The sequence below is a fragment of the Toxorhynchites rutilus genome, chromosome 3 (genome assembly GCF_029784135.1).
Source record: "Toxorhynchites rutilus septentrionalis strain SRP chromosome 3, ASM2978413v1, whole genome shotgun sequence".
NCBI classification, from domain to species: Eukaryota; Metazoa; Arthropoda; class Insecta; order Diptera; family Culicidae; genus Toxorhynchites; species Toxorhynchites rutilus.
The window spans coordinates 304402324-304427554 of record NC_073746.1 but is presented as its reverse complement, the minus strand read 5'-3'; the positions used below and the strand labels follow the sequence as shown (position 1 = coordinate 304427554).

Sequence of the window (25231 nt, the reverse complement as noted above, 5' to 3'; positions counted from 1 at the left end):
ACGCAATACGGAGACAAAGATACTGAATTCGCTCGAGTTTTCTGAGACTTTTCCTGTTGTTTGCATTAAAATTTGTTTCTCTGAAAATCGCAATTTTAGTTCATTTTTGTACAATTCGCGTTCACAGATTCACGCGTTCGCTTTAAGTGCGATTCACATACAACATACACGTCACGTTCACGTCCCGTCACGTCACGACACGTCAATGATTCTACCATGCAATTCTCATGAAAACATTCACATACACCAGCAACGTAACGACCCGTCAGCATACGTTCAACGAAAACGACCGGCAGGGTTTGTAGAAAAGAATAATTGACGAAGACGGACGGCTCGTTTGGTTTTTGTCTGGGCTTTGTGTCTCGGCTTTTGTTTTGATTTGGTTATACAGTAATTTACATCAACATCGACATTAAGCTAATTGAACAGATCTGTGATGCAACACGTTTAATTAGACATTATTACCTCTAGTTGGACATTTTTGTAAACATTGAGTTCGGGGCCCAAATTATGGCCCCACATTGAAAGTCGCCACCAGTCGCAAATGTCCAATTACTGGTCAAAACCGACTTCAATGCGACACTGAGTGGTGCCTCAGCATATCGCTTTATAAGTAACTTACTGTACTTTTTATGCGAACATATCTCTTAGCTCCAAATTTCGGAGTGAAAATTATTCGCGACTAGTTGAAAGAATTATTCTATTTATTATTATTATTGCATAAGTGTCGGACTACGGGGTTTAAGCATATAAATAATTGAATTCAATGATTCTCATTGAATTTTTCAAAATTTAGAACTGATTCTAGGCATGCTGATTTGAAAGAGGGCATTGCATTCGTTTGGCATTTGACGTGACGCTGCTGGTGGAAGCATTGACTGCATGTGTGAATTGGTGGAGACGTTGACGGAACGTAGACGTTCTTCTCCGTAACGTGCTATGTGAATCGCACATTATTAGAAATTCACAGACATTCAAAATTTTCATCACAGAATTTGAAAAAAATAGCTGGCATCTCTGCACGGATATGTGAAACGTTTGTTTTCCGTTTATTTTGCTCTTCTGTTTTATTTTTCTCGCTGGTATTTTACTGGTTTTTACTCAATATACAATTTTTGTAATGGAAAACCGGGGTCACATTAACCCGGAAGATGATCATGGCGAAGATGACTCACATGAAGCCGTCGATCCCGGCCTCTTGGAGGACACAGATGAGGAAGAAATTCCTATGACATCAAAACAGGTAGGTTATTCTGTTTTATCGGAAGATTGTTTCAGTAATAGCTGTCGTTTACTATCAATTAGGTCTTGGAAGCTATGGATCGAGCTTGGATGAACGAAAAATTTGCCTTGCAAATCCTTCCATATGAGGAAGCTATAGTCGACATGGTAATGAGCCAGCTAGTGTATATGGAAGAAAATTTAGCTACGACGAATAAGAACGATTTGCTGTACATTGCCCACCGGATGGAGGTTGAGCGCATACGTTATGTACTGGCCAGCTACCATCGCTGCCGATTGCAGAAAATTGAAGAGTACACATTTCACATCCTCGAAGAGGAATCCAAGCGGCCGGAAGGCATCAAAAGACTTTCGGCGGGAGAGTTGAAATTTGCCAAGGATTTTCACGAGAGTGTAGAGAATCACTTTCAAGAAGTTGCTATCAAACATATGCCGCAAAGTCTCCGGCCGGACGACCACCTGCGAAAGGTTGTTCCCAATCTGGACAGTTACGTGTTCGTTAAAGCCAAGGGGAATTTGGCTGATCTTGCAATCAGCGCGGATCACGAGACGATCAACATTGCCGCCGGATCCGTTCACATGTTTAAGTACAGAGATGTTGAACCACTTGTGCTGGAAGATAAATTTGAATTAATTTGAGCTTGTTTAGAATGATAGGATTATATATTTCGGTTTTAAGTACGTTAATGTATAGAAGATATGGTAAATATTACACGCACGTGCTGATCCTTGAACATAAATCTACGTTGTATATTTCACTGGGTTGTCAGGACAACGCAATGTTTGCTGTCGCTTTCCTGCCATTGTCCTGTCATTTCCTGAACATGGATACAAACAAAAACGTATTTTCCTCCACTAAGAGCTTATATTTTGTGTGAAAATAACAAAAAAGCGATTGTGTAATAATGTTTTGTATTTAGTGCGCATCATGTCTCACAAATGGAATCATAATTTCCCAAAAATTGCGCGCGAAGCGGGTTTCATTATTCGTGAATTGTCGATAGGCCACTGTATTGACTGGAGGTTTATTGGTAATTGGAATAGTTTATGTTGTCATCTCCAAAATTTAATTTCAAACACTGTCTGCAGCATCAATCGATCCGTACGGAATAGTGAACGAAAAGGATTACGAAAAACTTGATGAATTCATCCCGCACATTTGTGAGGTTCCAATCGGAACCGTGTTGAACAATCGCATCCTGGACCCGGCGATAGGTAAATATTTTGTCCTGGCACAATTCAGCGTACAATATTTGCTGTTCTGCAAACAGTTCCTGGATGACACTGTTGTGGAGATTCGGAACACGGCCCAAGATCTGCAGAAGGAAAACGATCGTCTCGAAAGGAATTGTCGGAAGAAAAACGAAGAGATTGTAAGTTTGCACCGGAAGCTGCAACGTGCGGAGAATTTGCAGGCACACCAGCTGGTCTATCCGTGCTCGAAGTGTACGAAAAATTTTATCAGTTTAGAACTTTTGAATGCTCACATGACGAGGAAACATTTCGAGCTGTCAATACCCACAGGGGATGGAAAACAGCAGTCTTCGGGGAGGAAATTTTCGGAAACCGATTCCAATTTGATTCAAACTATAAAACTTGAGCTGGAGGTGAAGCAGCTAAAGGAGAGATTGAATGCAACGGAGAAGGATCTTATCGATCAGCGAGATCGCCATTGCCATTCGTGCACCGCTGGCGCAAATCAGGTAGTAGCAGCAGCTGCTGCAGTAGGACAAGTGGCGATAGAGCACCACAGCGTTGGTATACAAAGCAATTTAGTGGACACAAAAGATGTGGACGAGAAAGAAGTACAGACAAGCATTGACAGCCAAACGAAAACTCCCCCAAGGTATGTTTTTATATCATTTAAATTAAATTGGCTTTATGCTCGATATCCGATGACGATTGTTGTTTAAGCTCTTTGATCCGATTGTTCACATTTAGTTTTTCTTTTTGCTCATCTTACGAAGATTACAAATACATCATTCAAATCACTTATAACGCAAATTTATCGTCAGAGTAAAATGAATATACATCTGGGAAGGTTAATGATCAGAATAGTGGTGAAATTTCCATTTCGATAAACAAACGTTAAACAAACAAACAAACGGATTTCCTGGCACAGGGCGGACTCGATTATATACAGTCTTCGATTACGATTATTACGATTACGATTACGATCACTGTATATATAGGGTTTGGAAAAAAGAAATGTCGTATTTCTGATCGAAATTTGACGCTTTATTTAACATACTTAAAATTATCCAATTTAAGTCAAATATGCGCCGTTTTGTTTGCAAACTTGTTGCCATTAGGAAGACAACTTCATTATACAATCCAACAACACAACCCCCCCCCCCCCTCCTTATTTGCAAAAAACTCAGACAGCCAGTTTTCGCTAGTCTCGTTTGAGGCCAACTTAGTATCACCAAGAGCGTTTTGCATGGACCGGAAGAGATGATAATCACTTGGAGCCTGGTCCGAACTATACGGTGGATGTAATAGGACATCCCATCCGAGCTCCCGTAGCTTCTGGCGGGTCATCAAAGATGTGTGAGGCCGAGCGTTGTTCTGGTGGAAAACAACACCATTCCTATTGATCATTTCTGGCCGCTTCTGGTCAATCGCCTGCTTCAAACGGTCAAACTGCTCACAGTAGAGAACTGAGTTGAGGGTCTGGCCATAGTTGAGCAGCTCATAGTGGATGATTCCCTTCCAATCCCACCAAATACACAGCAAAACCTTCCTGGCCGTCAATCCGGACTTGGCGATGGTTTAGGCCGGCTCACCGCGCTTCGACCACGACTTTTTTCGCTTTAGGTTGTCGTACGTGATCCACTTTTCATCACCAGTCACCATCTTCTTCAAAAATGGGTCGAGTTCGTTTCGTTTCAGCAGAGCATCGCTGGGGTTGATTCGGTCTAAAAGATTTTTTTGCGTCAACTCGTGTGGCACCCATACATCCAGCTTTTTTTGGAATCCAATCTTCTGCAAATGGTTCCAAACGGTTTTCTGGTCTATGCCAATCTAGCGAGTACTTACATGCCGGTCTACTTGGATGATTTCAACGATTTTATCGGTTTCCACGACGATTAGCCTACCAGTACGGGGTGTATCTTCGACAGCCACGACAGCCACCAACGCTGTGCTGTGCGAATCGTTACAGTATCGGGTCCATAAACTTCGTTGCAGTTTTACCTCGCAGGTAGTAAAAACGTTAAATATGGCGAATTTCTTACTTGGTGGACTCCATCTTTGACGCGCTATAACTTGGGACTGAAAAGGACAATCACAATACTGTCGAAACGACACTTGTAGCACAGATTGTCGGCTTTAAATAGCCGTATAGTATGACCCGTCTTGATAAGTACAACACAAGATATGTTTAAGTGTTGCCATATATTGACAACATACGACATTTCTTTTTCCCCAACCCAATATGTACCTGCGACACTGACTTTAAAACCCAGAATCTCGATATCCCTCACCCGAAAGAGAATTTTTCCTTCGTTGCTTAATTAACTGATTGCTATGATTACAACAGTTTCTTAAAGCCGTGCCTTCATATTTCAGATTATCTCCAACGCCTCCAATTCTCTCACCATCCCCTACACGTCAGCCCCAACTACCCCCGCTGCCTCCAGTGGATTACATCTCGAAATCAGACCTGGACGCAATTCTTCGCGAACAGAGGGAACAGTTCGACAGCTGGAAGTCGATCGAACGTCAAAAGTTCAACCAGGAAATCGAAAGTGTGCGCAAAAGTTTAACTGAAACGATTCAAGAACTTGAAAAACGTGATCGAACGACTCCTCCGCCACCCGCGCAAGTAGTAACGATCGAGCGCAACACTGAACAGGATGACAACATCTGGAAGCGACGATACCACGAGTTGGAACTGATGTATGAAAATAGCCAACGCCAGGTGAGGGAAACCATCGAGAACATTGAGTCGGCCTATGGAGAGAAACTTAAACAATTCGAACGACTGATGGATCGAAAAGAGGAAACTGCACCTGTTTCGGTTGCAAGCGCTCCGAAAGTTGCACCACGTCTTCCCCATAAACCTACAGAAAAACTGCCGATCAAAGCATTGGTAGATAATCTTGAGAAGCAAATTCCCGTTCGAAATGTGTCTAAATCATCTGTTGTTGAATCGAATGAGTCCGATGTTGATGAAGATATCCAGCAGCATGATTCTCCTTCGGAAGAAGATGAACAAACTGAGAGTGATGAAGAAATTCGATCTCTTGAGGCAGCTAGAGCTAAATTATTGGCTAGAATCAATGTTGTTAGTCCACCTGTCGTTGCTGCGCAACAAGGAGACATTCCGGCAAAAGCTCCGAAGAAACCGCTCAATTCGCCTAGAAGACAAATACTGAACACTTTCAAACATCGGTTGAAGGCACTGGGAATCGACCCAAAAGCGAATACTCTTCCGAAAGACGATCTGGACGCAGCGACCGAAGCATTGGCCGAGCGAAGAGATACCAACAAGAAGAAGCATAAAAGTTTCTTCATAACGAGAAAACAACTTGCGGCAACGGTAGATCAAATAACTAAAGGTAAAATGGGTGAACCACGGTTTGCTAAACCGAAGGTAGATGAAAAAACCAAACCGGTCCCAACATTAAGACTTTCCTACCAAGCATCAGATCGTAAATCGTCACTCGATTTATTACCCTCAAGAATGAAACTAGCGTCATCCCTGGGGGAACGTCAGATCGACCAAAAACAACCTGCGATGAAATCGAATATTTTTAAAGCTAAATCCACTTCTGCAGCTTCCTCCTCAGCGATTCCAGCGCTTCCAGAAGTCACGCTCACAAGTGACGATATAATCACAGTTCAGGCGGAAATACATACCGTTACGGAAGTAAAAGCAACAAGTCCCGTTCTCTCTGACCACGCACAAACACTGGAGCGACTGCTGGAAACACCGGTGAAACGGGTTGGCACTCCACCCGATGTGATAGCATCCGCCGAACGTGGGTTGAAGGAAACCAATGAATCGGATATAAGTGATATCTTGGAGGCGGTTCCCTTGCAACCGAAACCTATTCCTAAGAAGAGAGTGCTTTTCAACCTAAACAATAGCGAAAGCACGGAGAAAGAAAGATATGAAGTTCCAACCTCAAGTGCGGATAAGCCATTTGGACCGACACTCTCCTCAACCGCTATCGAAGTTTCCAAGGTAGATGAGGAATCCGATTGGAATATCAGCAGTTTCGAGGAAGAGAAATGAACATAAGCCAAAAAACGAAAATGTGAATAAATTGATTTTCCGTCCGTACAATATTTATTTACAGCCTCTCTTTGAGCATATTGCTTATTACCTTCGTCTCCTGTTCCGAACTTGCGTCCAACCAGGATCTATTTCTTCTTCTACAAAATCGGTCGTAGATCCTTGGGAGCTGGGCATAGAATTTCCACCCATCGTTCTACCAATAGATGCGGGTCCCACCTCCATATCCTGGTCATCCATATCTTCATCCTCGGTCCCACTACTGTCCTCAATTGACTGGAACTTTATCCGGTTTCCCGATCGGATCCAAATTTCACAGGGACCCATTCGGGTTAATTCTTCCTTTACATTTTCCACCTTGTTATTTTTCAGCATATTCAGCAAATTGATCAAAATTTCGCTTATTTCTGAAACAATAGCACAGTTGAGGGTCGGAACATTGAGTACGATTGGCATCAGCAAATACCATAAATAGATTCATCCTCGCAGATGGTCGCAAATTCCTGATCCATGATTTCTTCTATCACTTCCCTGAGATCGATGGAATCCACGTTCTTCTTCTCCGTGCAGTAACAGGTGATATAGTCAATGATTTCAATCGCAGTCTGGAATGAAAAAGGTTAATTAGAGATGAACTTGGAAGGCGATTCTCGATTTTACGTTTAGACCAAGCGGACCGCCCATGCCATGCTCGACGGCAAGACGTAGTGCTGTCCAGCGGTTGAATACATTTTCGACGACCTCTTTGAAGAGAGATTGTAATTGTGCTAGCGGCAGTGGAACATCGGTGCCCGTTGCCATTGCCATGTTGGATATATTTAATTTTTTTTAGAAATTTTCACATGCATGAATTCACTATGCACAAATTCAAAGCGGTAAATATTTTGAGGCACATTTTGTAGCTGTCAAAAGTTCATGTTGTTCAAGGCGGTATAATAAGGTGGAACGTTATGTCAGAACTGCCGTTCAGCCATTATACTTATGACAGACATACAGCTGTACTTGCGTTGTACTTCGAAAATTGTATGTCTGTCACCATGTACAGCGCTAGAACCATGCAAGCAACTCGGTACAATCGCTGTACCTGTACCGACCTGTTTTACCGCTGTACATGGCTACAGTTGTATTGTGCGCAGCGCCATAGACGGTTGGTGGTGGGTAGCATGAACAAACCGAATCAAAGCACTTGGTAAACGTTCTTTTCATTGATTTTCTCATAAGTTAATAACTCATATTGGAGGCTTTTTTGTAGTGTTTGATAGTTTAGACGTTAAATAAAAACCTTTTTCATTGAAATATGTGGTGAAAATTGGGAAAATTTCTTATTGTCAGTTTGACATACGGTACAATGTACAACTAAAGTATGTCTGTCATGGTACGATGGTACCTGTACAACGCTGTACACGTACAACGCAAGTACAGCTGTATGTCTGTCCCTGGTATTACTTGAGTTCGAATTGACAGCGACCAAACGAACGGCTAGAGTTTTCCGAGAAAGAGGATAATACTAGGGAAATTCGTCGAATTTCTTATTGTCAGTTTGACATGTGATGCAATGTACAACCAAAGTATGTCTGTCATGCTATGATGGTACCTGTACAACGCTGTACACGTACAACGCTAGTACAGTTGTATGTCTGTCATAAGTATAATAAACGGTTCACATCAGAATCATGGATGTACAGTAAGTTACATCTAATTCGAAATCTAGATAATTGGATAGACCTGTAATGCGACAAGAACAATCTGCGTTAATGGCATTGAACTTCGTATTACGAAATGGGGGAGTAAGTAGACAATATGGGTTTGCAGAAGAAATGACGCACTTTTAAAATTAAAATTATGAATGAAAATTATTTTTCCCAAATCAAATTAGCACTTCATGTAATTTAAAATTTAATTGCAAGTAGTGAAGAAATATCATACAAAAACTGTGATTTTATATTATAATGGTGAGCTTTGGTGAGAATATCTGAAAAACCATAGAAAGTAGTTTAAATTAGGGTGAAAACAACGTACTTCTAGAAGGTAAATAACGCCAAGAAATAATGTTCATACAAATTTTAACAATTTAAAACTGCCTTAGGGCCGGTTTATCTGATAGAGAATGTTTGACCTCACACAAACTAATGTCGTATCCAGATGTCGGCACCATTCCGCCGTCAACGCGAATTGGACATTTCAGCAAACATCGAGTTTGGGACCCAAATTATCACCCTAGATTGAAAGTCGCCAGCAGACGTCGACACTGTACCACTGTCATCGTGAATGTCCAATTACAGGTCACAACCGTCTCTAATGCGGCACTGAAGCCGAGGACATAGTGAACGCGGTTCGGTGCGGGTGCGGGCTCGTTTGCGGGAAAGCTTATTCGTTCACGAATGCGGAAATAAAATGCAAACTGCCCGTATCTGATTGAGATTGAGTTGTTAAATCATTGTTTGTTCGTTGAATTATATAACTTTATTCTAATTTACATAATGCATATAATGAAAACGTTACGTTAAGAACTTTCCAATTACCATGTTCACAGATAGAAACGATTTCACAATTCAACTGTTTACAAAATGAAGACATGTTATCATGTCTGGTATCCTTGTGCTGGGTTGTTTACATGTAGAATGACGTGGAATTAAACATCAAAAAAACGCGTGATCTAAAGCGATCAGTATGTCATAGCATGCTCTAATTAATCGCTACGCATCGCACCACGTTTACTATGTCCTCAGCCTGAGTGGTGAGTCGGTATGTCGAATTAGATGTAACTTACTGTATATCGCCTCCATTTTGACATATTCCATTAGTTTGTTTCAAAAATTCTTTTGCTCATAGGTTTATGCCAAGGAAAGTGAAGTGGAAGGTAAAACGTAATGTCAGAATTGCCGTTCGGACGTATCCCGTAAGTTTGAACTTATTTACAAAGATGGTATCCAAACAACACTAAACATTGACTACAGTTTCGCCGGCACGGTTGATTGTCGTTATGAACCAGCACAAAAAACAAAGCTGCAAATTATGCGCCAGTGGCGATACCACGATCAAAGCACTCCCTGAATCACATTAGCCGAGCCAGCTGGCGGAAGCATATGCATAAAGGTTACTAGGTTACTATTTTCAACGACAACTGTTTATTTATCATACTGCTTCAAATAAATTCGACGAAATCAAATGTAACCATACCAACGTAAGTAATAATATAAACAAATCCAAACTTTTCGTCTTGTCATTCCTCATACGTCTTTTCTAAATAGTGTAAATTACGAGCCACCTGTTAACTCCACCATCTTGGTTTATGCCTACTAAAGTCCAAGGCGCCTAGAAATATAGCCTACGGTGAGGCCGTTTCGTCACCAAGTAGGTTAGGGGAGCGGTATATGAAAACAGTACGGAAGAAAGCAGAAGGGGAATTATTTGCTTGAAGCGTGAAAGAGACAGACTGATCACGAGCGAGCATGGGCAAAAAAGTAGACTTCCATGATGGCTGAAGAGTGGTTTTAGCAAGTTGGCCCACCTTTGGATATACTTCTAGGCGCCTTGCTAAAGTCCAATATGCTGAATAGAATTGTATCACCACTTTCACGTTCATTAGCAACAAGCATAGAATCAGATCAATCCTCAAACAGGGGGTATGGTACATAATATTCCGAGCTTAACTTATATTGAAATCGGTACAAGCTCAATTCTTGAACTGCAGGTGTAGCTCATAATGCGCGAATAGCTCTTACTGATATAGAATGTGTCGGTCATACGGAGCAACTGGATAACTATACACCACGACTCACAAGCAGACGAACAAACAACCGTCTTTCCAATAGCACTTCCACGAAAAAAAAATATCGAACATGATCACATCCCATAACTAGGTGAACTGCCGCCTGCGCCTCAGTACAGCAGTCTGACAAAACGTTGCTCCGCCTAGTATTCCAGCATTGTACCCCACGACAAAAGCGGAAGAAGGTCGATCAACGATGTACTCGAACTGAATGGTTTATATATTCAAATAAGGCTAACAATCTTCTCCAATCTCCAGTTACACGAACGGTGTGGTCCATGTGGGTCCTATCTAACCTCTTTACACTCCAGTACTTCAAGAAGTGGGAAGATTCACCGTTCCAGTTGGGACTTTAATAGTGTAAAACATATAATTTACAACGTATACTCACATAACTTTTGTAATTGTATTGAAATTGTTACTATTAAGTGGTTTTAATGTTTTGTTTATTAGAAATGTGTCATAATGATGCCGGTGCAACAAACATATAATCGCCTGTAACCGTGTGTATGTCAATTAGGATAGACCGCCGCGATAGCTGCTTCAGCTATAACGTGAAGAAGAAGCAAAATGCTTGCGATGGCTGCTCATTGTTCCCGTGTTTGTCGCATTGTTCTCGTGATGAATAAAATGAATGCCGACTCTATCATCTTCAGTTGCATCCAAACCAATCGGTCCTTCTCAAATTCATCAAAACTTCAAGAATTCTTTCTCAAATTTCTATAATGTTCTTCTTCTGTAGGAGCATTGAACCACTGCGACCATTAGTTTGATCTACTGTGGTTTCTATAATGTAGGTTCTCGTCGACAATGCGGTCGATTTTGAACACCATCTTTCTATTTTTTTCAATAGTTTGCTGTGCTGGATACATTAAGGCGTAGAATTGATTAATTGAATAAGAGAAAGCGTTTAGTCAAGACTTGTTTTTTCATGTTCACGTTTAGATACCTACCCAAATCCCTTAAAGCTTTCAAGAAAACTTTTTGATCGATGATCACATAAAGCTTTCAAGAACACGTATGAGTCGTGTTGGTAGTCTCGTGTTCGCTTACGAACGCTATTGACGAATTTACGTTGGATTTACAACCAGATGGCGCAGCGAGTAAAATGAGGATGTTTTGTTTTTTTGGTATGAAATTAGTTCAAATTTTCTAGAAAATCAGAATTTATCTTCAAATTTCCCGGTTTCATGTATTCTTTCCACGCTGAAAAGGTTAGAAAATCATTATTTTACAATGTGCTATGTGTATTACGAGGAATGGCTTGTTATAAGTATTGTAACTTTATTTTTTTTCAACTAAGTAAACGATGAATAGAGTGTTTTGTGCTAAAAATACTGCAAATCCTTCTCGTATCGGCCCCTACATAATCAATGATATCAGCCAATTTGATATGATATCGATTTCATCGCAATTATCCATGGTATCAATAACCGGTATGCATTGTCAAACTTAACTTAAACTTAAAATTTTCGAAAATTATCTATGACTTTGGTCAAATCGCGTGTTGAAACCATCGTAAATATACAAAACTCCAACTTTCTTACCATATACTGACGACATTCAATAGCTGAAATGAATCTAAATTGAAATAAAATAAATAATCACCACCGAATCTTGCTTTTCAGTGCGTAAAATAAACATACACCCTCACTTTTGTGGTTCTGAGCTCTAATGTAGATGTCGCATGAGCTGATTCAGCTTTGCGTAAATTCGTCAATACGCTTCTCAATTTGCGCCTAGCCTCAAACTTTAACATTTTAAAACTGGCTTCGTGTCTTGTAATTTGATAGTGCATGATAGAGTTTGGGACCCCAAATTATGGCCACAAATTGAATGTCGTCGTTGTTTGTGTTTTCTCGTGAAATACAATTACGGTGTAGTTATGTGTCACTCAAGAATTCTTGTTTACATACTTCGAAACTGTCGTCGGGTGATGTTTCTACCTGTTTCCTTAAAACCTTGCGCAGTTCTCTGCCAGTGCAGTGTAAAACAAAATGGATAGTGTTGGATAGCAATGCTTATGAATTGAAAAAAGTGAAAATAATCCCTACAAAAGTGATTCAAACTGTTTGTAAACAAGCGGGAAATAAAGTTATAATTGTGTCAAACCAGATTATAGGAAAATCCCCGCGTGAAATCGACTGATTAGGTGAAATTTGTGTTTTTTTCTCATTGCGTGTTGTAGCCTAACTTTTTCTCGCAAATTCTGTAGACGGAAATGTCTTGGCCAAATAATTGGCAAGTGCAACCGGGCTATACCGGATACTCAACGGCAGTTCCACCGCCAACGGCAGCCGCCGCCGCCGCTCCTGCAGCATATTCGCAGGTCAGTTCCGATGCGCAGTGGCAGCAATGGCAGCAGTGGCAACAGTACCAGCAGCAATACGCCCAATGGCATGCTCAGTACGGGGAACAGTACGCTCGCCAAATGGGTAAACCGCTGCCAGCCGTTCCTGCGCCAATGCCGATGCCTGCAGTAGCTATTGCGACCAGCCTTCCTCCGCCAACGATTGTTCCTCATGTGGCACCCGTTCCGCCGCCGATAACAACAGCTCCACCAATGCCAATGACTGCCGCTCCTCCGCCACCAGCTGAGCCACATCCCGATACACTAGCTGCCGGACAAGGTTTGCATAGGTGTATTTTGTTTCCAGTTGAACAATCCCGAATATATTTTTTGTTGTAGCTCCAGCGCCGCCGCCGCCAGCTGCCGAAGGTCCGGAGGGCCCGAAAACGACCGAGGAGCTTGCATTCGACGAGCAGTTCCGAAAGTGGGAAGAGGAATTTGACAACTGGAAGCGTAAGAATGCGAACCATCCGGATAAGAGCGCTTACCGAGAGTACGAGAAGAAGTTTGAGGAATGTCGCAAAAAGCTGGTCGAAAGACGCGAACATTTGCGTAAGAAGAGATTAGCTGAAGCCACTGCGACCAGCACTTCTGCTACTCTGCAATATATGCAGCAGCAACAGCAATCGCAGTTCCATCAACCGCCTCCTCCTCCTCCCCCAGAGGAAGATGAAGAAAATGGAATGGACGTTGGATTGTTTAGAAATGCGCTCGGAGGAGCGTCAACTAGTGGAGGAGGCATCCCCGGATTGGATCTGATTGACGAAACAGTGGCTCCAAAACCACAAAAAGCGAAAGATGAAGAAGTTGTCGAGGTGATTGATTTGGAGGAAGAAAGAGAGGATAAACCCGATGTTGGCCAGCTGAGCGATAGTGCTAAGCAACCGGCAAATCCAGTGAATGCATTAGCTTCATTGTTGAAAGATCCGAAAGTAAGTGCACTCCTGAACATAATTTCAGGCAACAACAATGGACAGGGAGTGAATTTGTCGAGTCTGGGAAATTCGGAACTGTTGCAGCAAATTCAAAATGCCGCGGGAGCTGTCATAAACGCAAATCAAAATGGCAGTCCCATATCAGGGGTTTCGGGTCAAAACCAGCTCCATGGATCAGGACAACGGACACCACTGTCGGACGATCGCAGTCGGGCATCATTCCATGACGATCGTCGGTCGATCGTGTCTGGCGATGAGCGCAGTCGTGATATAGATGATATTCGTGGCCCACAACTCAACCGTGGAAACGACAATTTTCACCGTGGACCACCGCCAAACCAGACAAATGCATATAACTTTGATATGAGTGTTCCTCCTCCAATGGTTAATGTTGATTTGAGTAGACCACCCCCATTATTCGGCTCCAATCCTGTACCGAGACCATTACGAAGCGAACAACCTTCGCCGGCTTCTAGCAATACTTCTTCGACAAGTCGTCAGCGTCAATCCCGCTGGAGCAACCATCATCAAGCGATCAAACAAGATTCCGAGCCGGAGTTAGCCATCAAAGAAGAACCATTCAATGGCTCCACATTCCTGCCAGACACCAGTACTAATTGTTATGTGGGACATCAAGATGAGTTGCAAATTGATCCGGAACTTGGTACTCCTTGCGCCGTTCCTAAACCGGACTGGATGGAAGAGGAGGAGTATCAGGAGATTTACGATCGATACGAACACATTGAAGTGTTCGAAGAGCGCAAATACAAGATGGAACTAGCTATTCGGTTACTGGAAAAGAAGAAAAAAGATACAGGATCGAGTAGCAGGTCTGCACCTGCACCAACCACCTTCGGGACAGGGAGCGACAGCACAAGTGGCCGCTGGCAGGGTGGAATGCCTAAACCCATCAAACAAGAGCCGGCGCTTGCACCGTCCAAGAGGCCAAATCCATTTGCCGGTGATGACGATTTCTTCCGTCCCAAGCAGGTCATCGACTACTCGAACGGATCGCCTCGCGTTATCGACTATGGACACAGCAGCAGCGGACCTGCTGTTGCGGGCAAATTTGGCAACACGAACGAGGCAAACAACCGTGACAGTAGGGATAGCCGCGATCGGCGTGACATGAGGTTCCGGGATGGTCAAAGATTCAACGAGCAACGTGGAGAACGAGGACGTAGGTTTTCTTTTGCTAAAGATTCACATCGAAGGGCTTCTAGCGGCTCATTCGGTAATAGGGAACGCACTAATAGAAAATCCTAAAATTTCGGACGGTACCCAAATTTGGTTCTGCTTTTTTGCTCTGTGCAAAACTGAAGATGTACTTCAGTTATTTACAATTTACTGTTTTAACAAATGAACATATTATTGGTATTATAACGAATGAATTATAATATACCTTCCTGGGAAGCACTGTGCGAAACGAACTATTACCTTGAATGTGTCAGTGGGTGATTAATTCTCGCAAATAGATCACAGACCTGTTTAAATTCAATTTTCTTGTATCAGACTGAAGAATTTATGGGCGGTTTTTCATTTACCGTCATCTCGAATTGGTCTGTCCACTTTTACTTCTAGGAAACCCAAGTACAAGTACAAATATGCCATCACCACGAACGTTATCTTCTAACTGATTCTGATTGTTAGCATAGAATTTAATTCCGGATTAGGTTTCATCTGGCACAGTTTTTTATCATTCTCAGCATCATCTGAATAGCCTGATAGATCTGATATCTCTGATCTCGAATACATTCTATGAAGGAAATCAGCACAGTTCGAACTATTGGAAAAGTCTGTGTAACAGAACACGGTGGGATGGACTTTCGGGCTAATGAGATGAGCGTGATGTTCGGTGTGTTTTAATGCAACTAAGGTGAATGGTTTGACGTGGGACTAAGTCTAACCGGAATATATGGGGGGTAAAATGAAAACCTAAACACAGAACGTTCAGGAAAAAATGAAAGATTTCGAATGCTTCTAACTCGAACATTTCTTACTGGATCAGAAAGCTGTTTGCATCAATTGATATGGAATATTTCTACGCATCTATCGCAATTAATAGAATGTTATTTTTCATAAGTTAAACAATTGAATAACTGTAAAATGTTAAGTGTTATCTAAACGTCCTAATTGTCTCGTTTTGATTGGCCCCATTTACGGTTTCCCCAACGCAGTCATCAAAACCAAGCAGCCTTGGGGAAATCGGCATTGCAAATACATGAAAGTAGGGAGATTTTTGTTCTCACCGAAACGTGTTTCCTAACACAGACTTCAAAACCAAGCAGCGTTGGAGAAATCGGCATTGCAAATACATTCAAGTTAGAGCTGCTTTTGTTCCCATCGAAATGTGTTCCCTAACAGAGATTTCAAAACCAAGGTGCCTGGGGAAAATTGGCATTGCAAATTAATGCAGGTCGGGGGTATTTTATTCCGACTGAAATGTGTTTCCCCAACACCGACTTCAGAACCAAGGTGTCTGGGGAAATCGGCTTTGCAAATAAAAGCAAACTGCGAGTACTTTTGTACTCGCTTGCCTTTGTACAGACTAAAATATGTTTCCCCAACACGGTCTTCTAAACTTAGGAACCTGGGAAAATCGTGCAGACACTAGAGGCGGATAAATTTTCAAGCTGCTTCAGGTTGTTTATTCATGCGAGCCGGGGGTTCTTCTGCACCCGTATTTTTTGCGCTCCGAAAAGTGTCTTCCTAACACGGATTATTAAAGCGGGTACAAAACATGTACATGTCAAAATCGAATCTGAGTGCCTGGAGTTAATCAAATCAAGCAAATTCGTGGTTCGAGAAGTACGTACACTTGAGAGATGCAAACTTCAGAGGGAAATGTCAAATAAAATAATCGTTTGATAATTCTTCCGTTCACATATTTTGTCGTAGGCATCATACCAAACGTAAAAGGACTCTCATTAAATTTACTTGTAACGAAGAACATAATCTATGACAATGCATGCATTACTTGGAATTTGTTCAATCATTTTACTCACAAAGCAAATATATTGAACTAGCTGACCCGGCAAACTTCGTCCCGCCCAAAATTTGTTTTTTTTATCAATACCTTCAAAAATTCACGTTTTCTTACTAAGCGCAAGTTCATGAGCCCAATCGCAGTACTTCTACCAAAACTCATCATTATAATATCAGATTATTTTCAAACACAATTCTCGTTCCAGATTTTTCAACCATTTGCAAATAACATGTTCCACCGTTACATGGAATAAATGTTTGATACAGAAAATATAATATAATAAAGACAGGCCCCACCCCTCTTCTACCCTTAGAGAGGGGGGAGGAGTGTATATTCCCCATAGAAACGATTCGTGCCCCCTAAAATCTTCACATGCCAAATTTCGTTTCATTTACTTGATTAGTTCTCGAGTAATGTAGAAATTTGTGTTTCATTTGTACGGCAGCCCCCCCTCAGAGAGGGGGGTAGAGTGTCTAACCACCATAGAAACATTTATTGCACCCTGGAATCTCCATATGCTTAATTTGGTTTCATTTGCTTGATTAATTCTCGAGTAATGCATGAATTTGAGTTTCATTTGTATGACAGCCCTCCCTAAGAGAAGGGGGGAGGAGTGTGAAACCACCACAGAAACATTTATTGTACCCTAAAACCTCCAGATGCCCAATTTGGTTGCATTTGTTTGATACATTCTCGAGTAATGTAGAAATTCGTGTTTCATTTGTATGGCAGCACCGCCCCCCTTAGAGAGGAAGATATAACCCATCAATTTTTTTTTGACGTAGATTTACGGTTTTCGGGAACATATTGGTAAATTGGAAAAAAAATATCGGCCGCATAACGATTATTGTAAGGTTTCGCACCTGTGTCCTGAATCTGGCTACCATCACTCAGCCCCAGGATCTTGAGCTTCATGTGCCTCGCTTCGCTAGTCAGTTGGACCAGCTTGCTCTGCTGCGCCAGGGTTAAAACATTCCATTTTTCAATTCGTTTTCGTTGTTTCATGCTAAAAGTAGTCGTTGCAATTTAATCAGTCCGTATTCTTCTAACTTGGGTTTTCGTTATATTTTGTTGATTTTGGGTACAGTGGGTTAATACTCCAAGGTCCCTATATTCTGCGACGGGGTTGTCATCTAATTTCTATCATCGGATAAAAAGAATTTCCTATGCACCCGCTGGACGCTAGGGAGTTGTCCACACACCACGTGGACAGAGAAAGTACCATTTCAGACACCCCCCCTCCCTCTCCGTGGCATTGAAAATTTCTACACTCCTCCCCCTGTTGTCTACGTGAACATTTCTCCATTTCTTGGAAAAAATGATCGGAAAAATAGTTGGTTTGCGCCTAAATTCAATGCTATGTTTGTTTTTATTTTCTGTCCAAGGTTTTACATTAGAAAAATGTAAACTCAAATAATAATAGCGGTTTCTTCTCAATTCTTTGAACAACTTTCCAGAAAATCCCTTAAAGGAATCAAGTAGCTCGTTATTGGAATTCCATTTTTGGAAATCATTGAAAAAAAAACTGAATCTCGAAACAATACAGCAGGAGTATAAAAATCGATATGGATTTAATCATGCCTTTGAGGATATAAACATGTTGTGCTATGCTATGTAGTTTTTGCGAGTTCAACTCTTAAACTGCCGATCAAACTAATAGATGTAAGTCAGTGTTAAATATCTGATGTCGTTCACTTAGCTGATCCGCAAATTCATCGCCCCATCAAGACTAGTTTACTATTGCAAAATCTTTCCTCGTCTGAACTTCAATATTAAGTCCCGCGTTTCATCTACCAATGATCTTTCTTCGTTCAACCTAAAAAATCTTGGAAAACATTGAGTTGTTTGAAATAATCATGCTGATTTTTAGGTAAAAACCAAAGGAAAAATACTTAAGACATACATTTATTCGATTCTATGCGCACCGTTTTATTCCACAATCTTTCGTCATCCTTCACGCAACATGAAAAACCCATCATCGCAGTGTTCAAGACACGACCGCATTGTTGACGTAGAACTACGCTGTAGTTTAATTCAATTCTCTTGTTTATAACTGCGGATATTATTTTATAATGCTACGAAAATTTTGAAATAACCATTCTATCAGTTTGGTCGCCCTGAAATGTTTTTCTTTTATTGTAAAATCATTTGACGATAATTGTTTGATGATTCATTCTTGTGCTCGCAAAACAATACATGCTCGAGATAAACACAACTGTCATCATAGTGGAGAAAGTTTTGCTACTGACAAGCGAAACCAAATCGCATACAAACTTTCAGAACGACATTTACTTTCTTGGTGACTAAATAAACGAAATAAACTCTTTCTATTAATCTCAACAACCTCGAAAAGAGTAGCACTGCTTCATAATGCATATGGGAGTAGAATCAAATGGGGTTTTAGCGTTGCGAAGATGCACTATTTTACGTACGGGTTATGAAACACGCACTTACGCATACAAATATCCATAAATCGATAGCTTGAAGCAACTAACTATTGCCAGTCTAGATTAGCTTAGCTGTCATCCTTTGTGGAGAGAGTTGTCCTATCGTCATGCAAAACCAAATCACTGACGAAATTCCAGAACATTTATTTTCTTGGTGAGCTGACGATAGCCTAGCTTGATGATTCCCCACACAATTGTGTAGCTCAGAACCTTAATGCAATGACGTCAGTTGCAATGCCAGAGACATCAGTGAGTGAGTAATTTGGTCGCGTCCACAGCTCAATCCGAAACGAAGACAGGTGATGACGCAAAACAAGGAAGAAGAAGCGATATCCTTTGCTTTAAATACAGAACGATACTGAAAGTTTGCCTTTCTTCCTTGCTTGAGACATTAAACTTCTTCAGTTCATTCGTCTCTAACCTTCAAAAAGGCCCTTGGAAAATTTTACTTCATGCATAATATTACTCCTTCATCCCCAATGCCTTGAGAAAGGCATTCGATCCCTCGCCGTCCAGCTCGATCAGCAACGATGTTGTCATTTCCTCACGAAGAATGAAAGTTTGCCTCAGCGAGATCCACTGTTTATACTCTAGGCAAATATTCCTCTTCGTTCTTCTTCTTTTCCTTTTCCTTTTTTCATGGAGACTTAATATCTTACGATTTCCCCTTCGTTGCTCGTCGATAAGTTGCTCGTTATTGACAGCTCTGTTCGGGAAAGCACACAAATGGACAGAATGAATGTATGAGGAAATGGGAATGTTGGTTCATCAATTTAAACCATATACAGACTATGGGATTGTAATGTGTAGCATAGCAAACAAATCTTAGGGAATTTCCGATTCATTTGGTATGTAAATCGCTAAAATCCGTTCGCAGCAAAAATAGTTATTAACGTTAACTTTATTTCATAAAAACGTGACCTGTTTTCTGATTTGGCACCCTTAATGAAAGACGTAGTTCTACGTCAAAAACCGGGCATTCCAATGAGTCGAAATTCTTGACCTTAAATATTTTTTTAGCGGTCTGAACAAGTGAAGATGCCATATCCAATGATAGATTATCACATCCTAGCCAAATTCTAAGAATTTTTGGTGGGATGTCAGAGAAAAATGAGGTTTGGCATTATACTGGAAAAGGACACCTATGCAAATTCTGAATGTTTATTCTAGATTGCCGATTTTCATTCGTTTAGCTGCGAATAGTACTTGATGGAAATTATCGATTGGTTGTTTGGTAGAAGCTCATAATGCAGAATTTCTCTCCCATCCCATCAGACACAAAGAATGATCTGATTTTCTGCGGCTGAAGACCGACTATGAATATATCTAATGATGGTTCATTTCGTTCATTTTTTCCGCTCAACATTGTGTATTATATTTTTGTTCGTCTGTCACGATTTGCTTCATTCTGTGAGTTTTAATTGCATTTATAAAACGAGTTGGAGATGCGATCCATTTTATATTTTCCGGTTAAAAAGTGTAGCGTTTTACGTACTCAAGCTTTACCAGGTGCTCATGAACATAGATTCTTGTAAGGAACCTGCTAATTTATGTTTCTTATACCGAGTATTATTCTTGATCAGCGTCTCGATTCCGTTATCATCAGCTGCGCACACAAATTTGCTGGATAACCCAATAACTAGAAGCGTATTCCCGAAAATATAACAATTCAACGAAGAAGAGCATCGCTGCTAGGGAGACTTCTCGAAACAAACGGTCCCCGTGAAAGAATTTGTTGTTCGAGTTCTTAAGAAACATCAACGAATCGTTTTTTACATTGAGAGCGGAAGCTGAATCGAAACATCGAATACAATGTCCTAATATATTGGGTTGGGGAAAAAGAAATGTCGTATATTGTCAATATATGGCAACACTTAACCATACCTTGGGTTGTACTTATCGCATCGGGTCATACTATAAGGCTATTTAAAGACGACAATCTGTGCTACAAGTGTCGTTTTGACAGTGTTGTGACTGTCCTTTTCAGTATCAAGTTATAGCGCGTCAAAGATGGAGTCCACCAAGCAAGAAATTCGCCATATTTTACGTTTTTACTACCTGCGAGGTAAAACTGCAACGAAGGCTGACGAAAAAAATCGTGTATGGTAACGATCCGCACAGCACAGCGTTGGTCTGATCGATTTCGTTCTGGTGTAGTGGCTGTCGAAGATACACCCCGTACTGGTAGGCCAATCGTCGTGGAAACCGATAAAATCGTTGAAATCATCCAAGTAGATCGGCATGTGCGCACTCGCTCGATTGGCCAGGAACTGGGTATAGACCATAAAACCGTTTGGAACCATTTACAGAATATTGGATTCCAAAAAAAGCTGGATGTATGGGTGCCACACGAGTTGACGCGAAAAAATCTTTTAGGTCGAATCAACGCCTGCGATGCACTGCTGAAACGGAACGAACTCTACCCATTTTTGAAGAAGATGGTGACTGGTGATGAAAAGTGGATCACGTACGAAATCCTAAGGCGAAAAAAGTCATGGTCGAAGCGCGGTGAGCCGGCCCAAACCATCGCCAAGCCCGGATTGACGGCCAGGAAGGTTTTGCTGTGTGTTTGGTGCGATTGGAAGGGAATCATCCACTATGAGCTGCTCAACTATGGCCGGACCCTCAACTCGGTTCTCTACTGTGAGCAGCTTGACCGTTTGAAGTAGGCGATTGACCAGAAGCGGCCAGAAATGATCAATAGGAATGGTGTTGTTTTCCACCAGGACAACGCTCGGCCTCACACATCTTTGATGACCCACCAGAAGCTACAGGAGCTCGTATGGGATGTCCTATTGCACCCACCGTATAGTCCGGACATGGCTGCAAGTGATTATCATCTCTTCCGATCCATGCAAAACGCTCTTGGTGATACTAAGTTGGCCTCAAAAGAGGGTTGCGAAAACTGGTTGTCTTAGTATTTTGCAAATAAGGAGGGGGGTTTTATAAGAGGGGGATAATGAAGTTGCCTTCTAAATGGTAACAAGTTTGCGAACAAAACGGCGCATATTTGACTTAAATGAGATAATTTTAAGTATGTTAAATAAAGCGTCAAATTTCGAACAGAAATAATATATAATTTTTAATATTGCAACATTCCAACATGATTTGGTGGCGTCCGAATCCTGCCCATAATGGCATCTCAATTTTGATCGAAAATGATAATGCATGATTCTTCAAAATCAAAGAAAATAAATCGATCGCTCTCAGCGCATGTGCGATACTCTCAGAATACAAATTTCAGCGAAGACGATATGAACGATATGAGAATAATTTTCATATATTGTTGAATACTAATATTTTTTTTTTCAAAATATTTATTAGTGTCCACGTGGATGTAATCTATTTTCCCTCCCCCTCACCGTGAACAAGCGTGGACATTTTCGTAACCCCTACCCCCCCTAAAGTTGTCCACGTGGTATGTGGACAGCCCCGAGAGAGACGTTTGTTGTAGTTCATTTAGCGTCACCCAGTCTGCACGGATGAAAGACGACCTATCATCGTTCAAATTATATATTGTTTTTATTAATAGGGGTACCGGTAAATTTCTTTGTTTGTTTTTCAAAAATTGATGCTTTATTCTGCAAAAATGGTTACAAATTTAATATTCAAAGTATTGCCCATCGCTCACTACAATAGATAAAACTAATGGTCGCAGTGGTACAATGCTCCTACAGAAGAATTGCCCATCACTGGTCACAACTTTTTACCATCTTTCTGGAAATTCACAGATCCCTTTACGGAAATAATCGGCCGGTTTGTCGGCTAACCACGGATCGATCCAATTCTTGACTTCATCAAAGTTGGAGAAGTGCTAGTCAACCAGGCCATGTTGCATCGATCGAAAAAAAAGTAATCGGACGGAACAATGTCTGGAGAATACGGCGGATGGGATAGGACCTCCCATTTCAGCGTTTCCAAGTATGTTTTGATCGGTTTCGCGACATGCGACCGCGCATTGTAGTGCTGCAAAATAACTTTATCGTATCTTTTCTCATATTGTGGCCGTTTTTCCTTCAGTGCACGGCTCAAACGCATCAATTGTCGTCAGTAGAGGTCCCCCGTAATGGTTTTATTATACCACACCCAGCTGGTCCTACCCAATAGACAGCATAACCTTATGTCCGTGAATATTCCTCGCGTCGGCATTCGACGTCTCATGGCTTCAATTCATATGGCACCCAATGTCCTATCTTTCGGATCATTCCCATTGCTTTTAAACGATCGGATATGGCTACTCCAAGTGTATCTGCAAGTTCTTGTTGCGGAAAGGCTCCAATTCTTCATGTTCAAACTTTTTTGGCGGTCCGGAACGTTCTTAGTCTTCCAAGTCAAAAATACTACTTTTAAACCGTGCAAACCACGTTTGCCACGTTCGGAAAATGCCATAAATTTCCACCAAAATGCGATGACTTTCCGCAGCTTTTTTCTTCATATTTAAGTAATGAAGTAACACTCCCCGCAAAAACACTCTCGTTGGTACTAAATTCGACATATTCGGAGTGGCAAAAAACTATGTTGTTTACGCTACAACCTTTTGACATATACTGAAAAAGACGCGCAATGACAGTAGCTTTCCAACGAATGTCTGGAAATTTGATTCACTAGAATAATAATCAAGTTACGCAATCTGTTGCAAAACCGAAGAAACTTATCGGTACACCTATAATCAGAAAAATCAGAAAAAACGACCGACGGTTGCCGAGGTACGGAATAATATTAAGAACGAGGTATCAAAGCACCGGAAATGCGAGCAAAAGTCATTCATTTAAGTCATCTTGCACATGTTCGTATTCGGTAACAGTGATTTCTTCATTATATAGATGTTTGTTAGAATGGAAATGTTTTTGGGATTCACACATAAAATAAGTGTACCCATCTGTACTTCATGACAAAAATATGTAACCTGTAATGTACAGAATCTGCACAAAAATAAAACGAGAAAAGACACGAGAAACGAGATATATCTATATAAATGGATTTCTGTCTGTCTGTCTGTCTGATTCTTATGGCTGCCATACAAACGAAGGTTTTGACGTAGGACTACGTCTTTCATTTCTATACCGGGGTGTAAAATCAAAGTTTCGAAAACGAAAGCGTTACGCCGGACACCGAGATTTTCAGCGTTAATAGCTCCTAAACAACTGAACGAAAAGGTATGATCAACACTTCATTCGAAAGATAAAATGTCTACGCGTTCTATACTTGTTACTTTCTGATCCAAAAACTTGTTTCAATAGTCTTCAAATTGCTTTCAAAACAGGCTATTGAAATCACCAATCGGTATATAAGCGAGCGCCGCTCGGAAATCCACTCAGTTCAAATTGAACAGCGATTGGAGTATGTTGTCACTGTTGTGGTGAAGCTCTTCGTTTATCATGAAAGCGCGGATGAACGGTGTCACCAAGAGCCTGTTTGTGCACCTTAGGCCAGAAGGGAATCCATCAGGAGGAGAGTGATACCACAAACGGTTCCCCGGGAAGATCTCGAAGCAGCCGCTACACACACACACACACACATACACGCGCAGAATTCTTTCCGTTTGGATGCCATTCAGCATCGAGAAAGATCCGGAAAATAATCTGCCGGTTCCTCTGGGAATTTAAAAATACATTCATGTGAAAGAGTTTATTTGAATGTTTTCTATCCATGTAACACTGTGACCAAATATGTTTCAATCAAGTGCTATTAACAGATGGTTATCGAGTTAGCATTAACCACTGGTGGGCTTCCAGTATCGAGGAAAATGTGGAAATATCTAATCGTTACTGAAAATAATCTGCCAGTTCCTCTGGAAATTTAAAATTACATTCATGTGAAAGAGTTTATTTTAATGTTTTCTATCCATGTAACACTGTGATCAAATACATTTGGTTTTGTGATTTTTCAATCAATCGCAATTAACAGGATAGCTTCTGAAGATTATTCTTCCCCATCAGTAGGATATTCCGTATCCAATATTGTATGCGCCTGCAATCGATTATTGCTCAGTCGCCGAAAGTTCCGAGCTCAGAGAGTTCATTCCCCTCTAGTTTGCCTTCCAAATTGCCATCGTAAACCACGCCTTCTCTCGATTCAATCACGCACAAAAAGCATACTTAAGCGATATTCTGGTGGTGAGACGCATTCATTTTTCGTGAGGACATCGACAAGACAACATCGTTGCTGAGGGTGCTGGTCGGCGAAAGATCGAGATCTGCCCTGAAACGCAAGCAGTTTGTTTGAAACTGTGAGGGAGCACAGAGAAGCCTATCCTT

At 41.2% G+C, this 25231-nt stretch overlaps 4 protein-coding genes across 7 annotated transcripts in view; 3 read left to right on the top strand and 1 right to left on the bottom strand.

Annotated features, from left to right (window-relative positions):
- The first annotated feature begins 1014 nt into the window (after positions 1-1014).
- On the top strand, positions 1015-1893 carry LOC129778898 (DNA replication complex GINS protein SLD5). The gene is made up of 2 exons (XM_055786074.1): positions 1015-1243; positions 1306-1893. Exons 1-2 carry the CDS (start codon positions 1121-1123, stop codon positions 1879-1881), a joined length of 699 nt encoding a protein of 232 aa, XP_055642049.1. The 5' UTR covers positions 1015-1120; the 3' UTR covers positions 1882-1893.
- Positions 1894-1895: 2 nt separating this feature from the next.
- LOC129778897 (cilium assembly protein DZIP1L) lies at positions 1896-6535 on the top strand. Of its 2 annotated transcripts, none has more exons than XM_055786072.1 (3): positions 1896-2273; positions 2332-3088; positions 4813-6535. In XM_055786072.1, exons 1-3 carry the CDS (start codon positions 2171-2173, stop codon positions 6482-6484), a joined length of 2532 nt encoding a protein of 843 aa, XP_055642047.1. In that variant the 5' UTR covers positions 1896-2170; the 3' UTR covers positions 6485-6535. The 2 variants fall into 2 exon arrangements, with proteins under 2 accessions (XP_055642047.1, XP_055642048.1); XM_055786073.1 differs by lacking the exon at positions 1896-2273 and having other exon boundaries at positions 2292-2457; positions 2514-3088.
- On the bottom strand, positions 6508-7412 carry LOC129778899 (pre-rRNA-processing protein TSR2 homolog). The gene is made up of 3 exons (XM_055786075.1): positions 7145-7412; positions 6951-7089; positions 6508-6891 (listed from the first exon to the last, which is right to left on the bottom strand). Exons 1-3 carry the CDS (start codon positions 7289-7291, stop codon positions 6572-6574), a joined length of 606 nt encoding a protein of 201 aa, XP_055642050.1. The 5' UTR covers positions 7292-7412; the 3' UTR covers positions 6508-6571.
- A 4808-nt stretch (positions 7413-12220) lies between these two features.
- LOC129773002 (uncharacterized) overlaps positions 12221-25231 on the top strand; it is a 28627-nt gene continuing 15616 nt past the window's right edge. For all 3 annotated transcript variants that reach the window (XR_008742660.1, XM_055776549.1, XM_055776550.1), the window contains exons 1-3: positions 12221-12408; positions 12472-12886; positions 12946-14721. Coding sequence is in view for 2 of the 3 variants with exons in the window: in XM_055776549.1 (XP_055632524.1) it covers positions 12478-12886; positions 12946-14721 (2185 nt within the window). In the remaining variant the exon portion in view is untranslated. The remainder of the gene's footprint in view (positions 12409-12471; positions 12887-12945; positions 14722-25231) is intronic.

What these genes read in the sequence shown, in the direction of transcription:
- LOC129778899 (XM_055786075.1), bottom strand. Translation starts at nt 7,291, where the DNA reads ATGGCAATGGCAACGGGCACCGATGTTCCACTGCCGCTAGCACAATTA. An exon ending in GCGGTCCGCTTGGTCTAAAC is followed by an intron (nt 7,090 to 7,144) that starts GTAAAATCGAGA and finishes TTTTCATTCCAG; the next exon opens with ACTGCGATTGAAATCATTGA. An exon ending in CGAGGATGAATCTATTTATG is followed by an intron (nt 6,892 to 6,950) that starts GTATTTGCTGAT and finishes CTATTGTTTCAG; the next exon opens with AAATAAGCGAAATTTTGATC.
- LOC129778897 (XM_055786072.1), top strand. Translation starts at nt 2,171, where the DNA reads ATGTCTCACAAATGGAATCATAATTTCCCAAAAATTGCGCGCGAAGCG. An exon ending in TATTGACTGGAGGTTTATTG is followed by an intron (nt 2,274 to 2,331) that starts GTAATTGGAATA and finishes CACTGTCTGCAG; the next exon opens with CATCAATCGATCCGTACGGA. An exon ending in CAAACGAAAACTCCCCCAAG is followed by an intron (nt 3,089 to 4,812) that starts GTATGTTTTTAT and finishes TTCATATTTCAG; the next exon opens with ATTATCTCCAACGCCTCCAA.
- LOC129778898 (XM_055786074.1), top strand. Translation starts at nt 1,121, where the DNA reads ATGGAAAACCGGGGTCACATTAACCCGGAAGATGATCATGGCGAAGAT. An exon ending in TTCCTATGACATCAAAACAG is followed by an intron (nt 1,244 to 1,305) that starts GTAGGTTATTCT and finishes ACTATCAATTAG; the next exon opens with GTCTTGGAAGCTATGGATCG.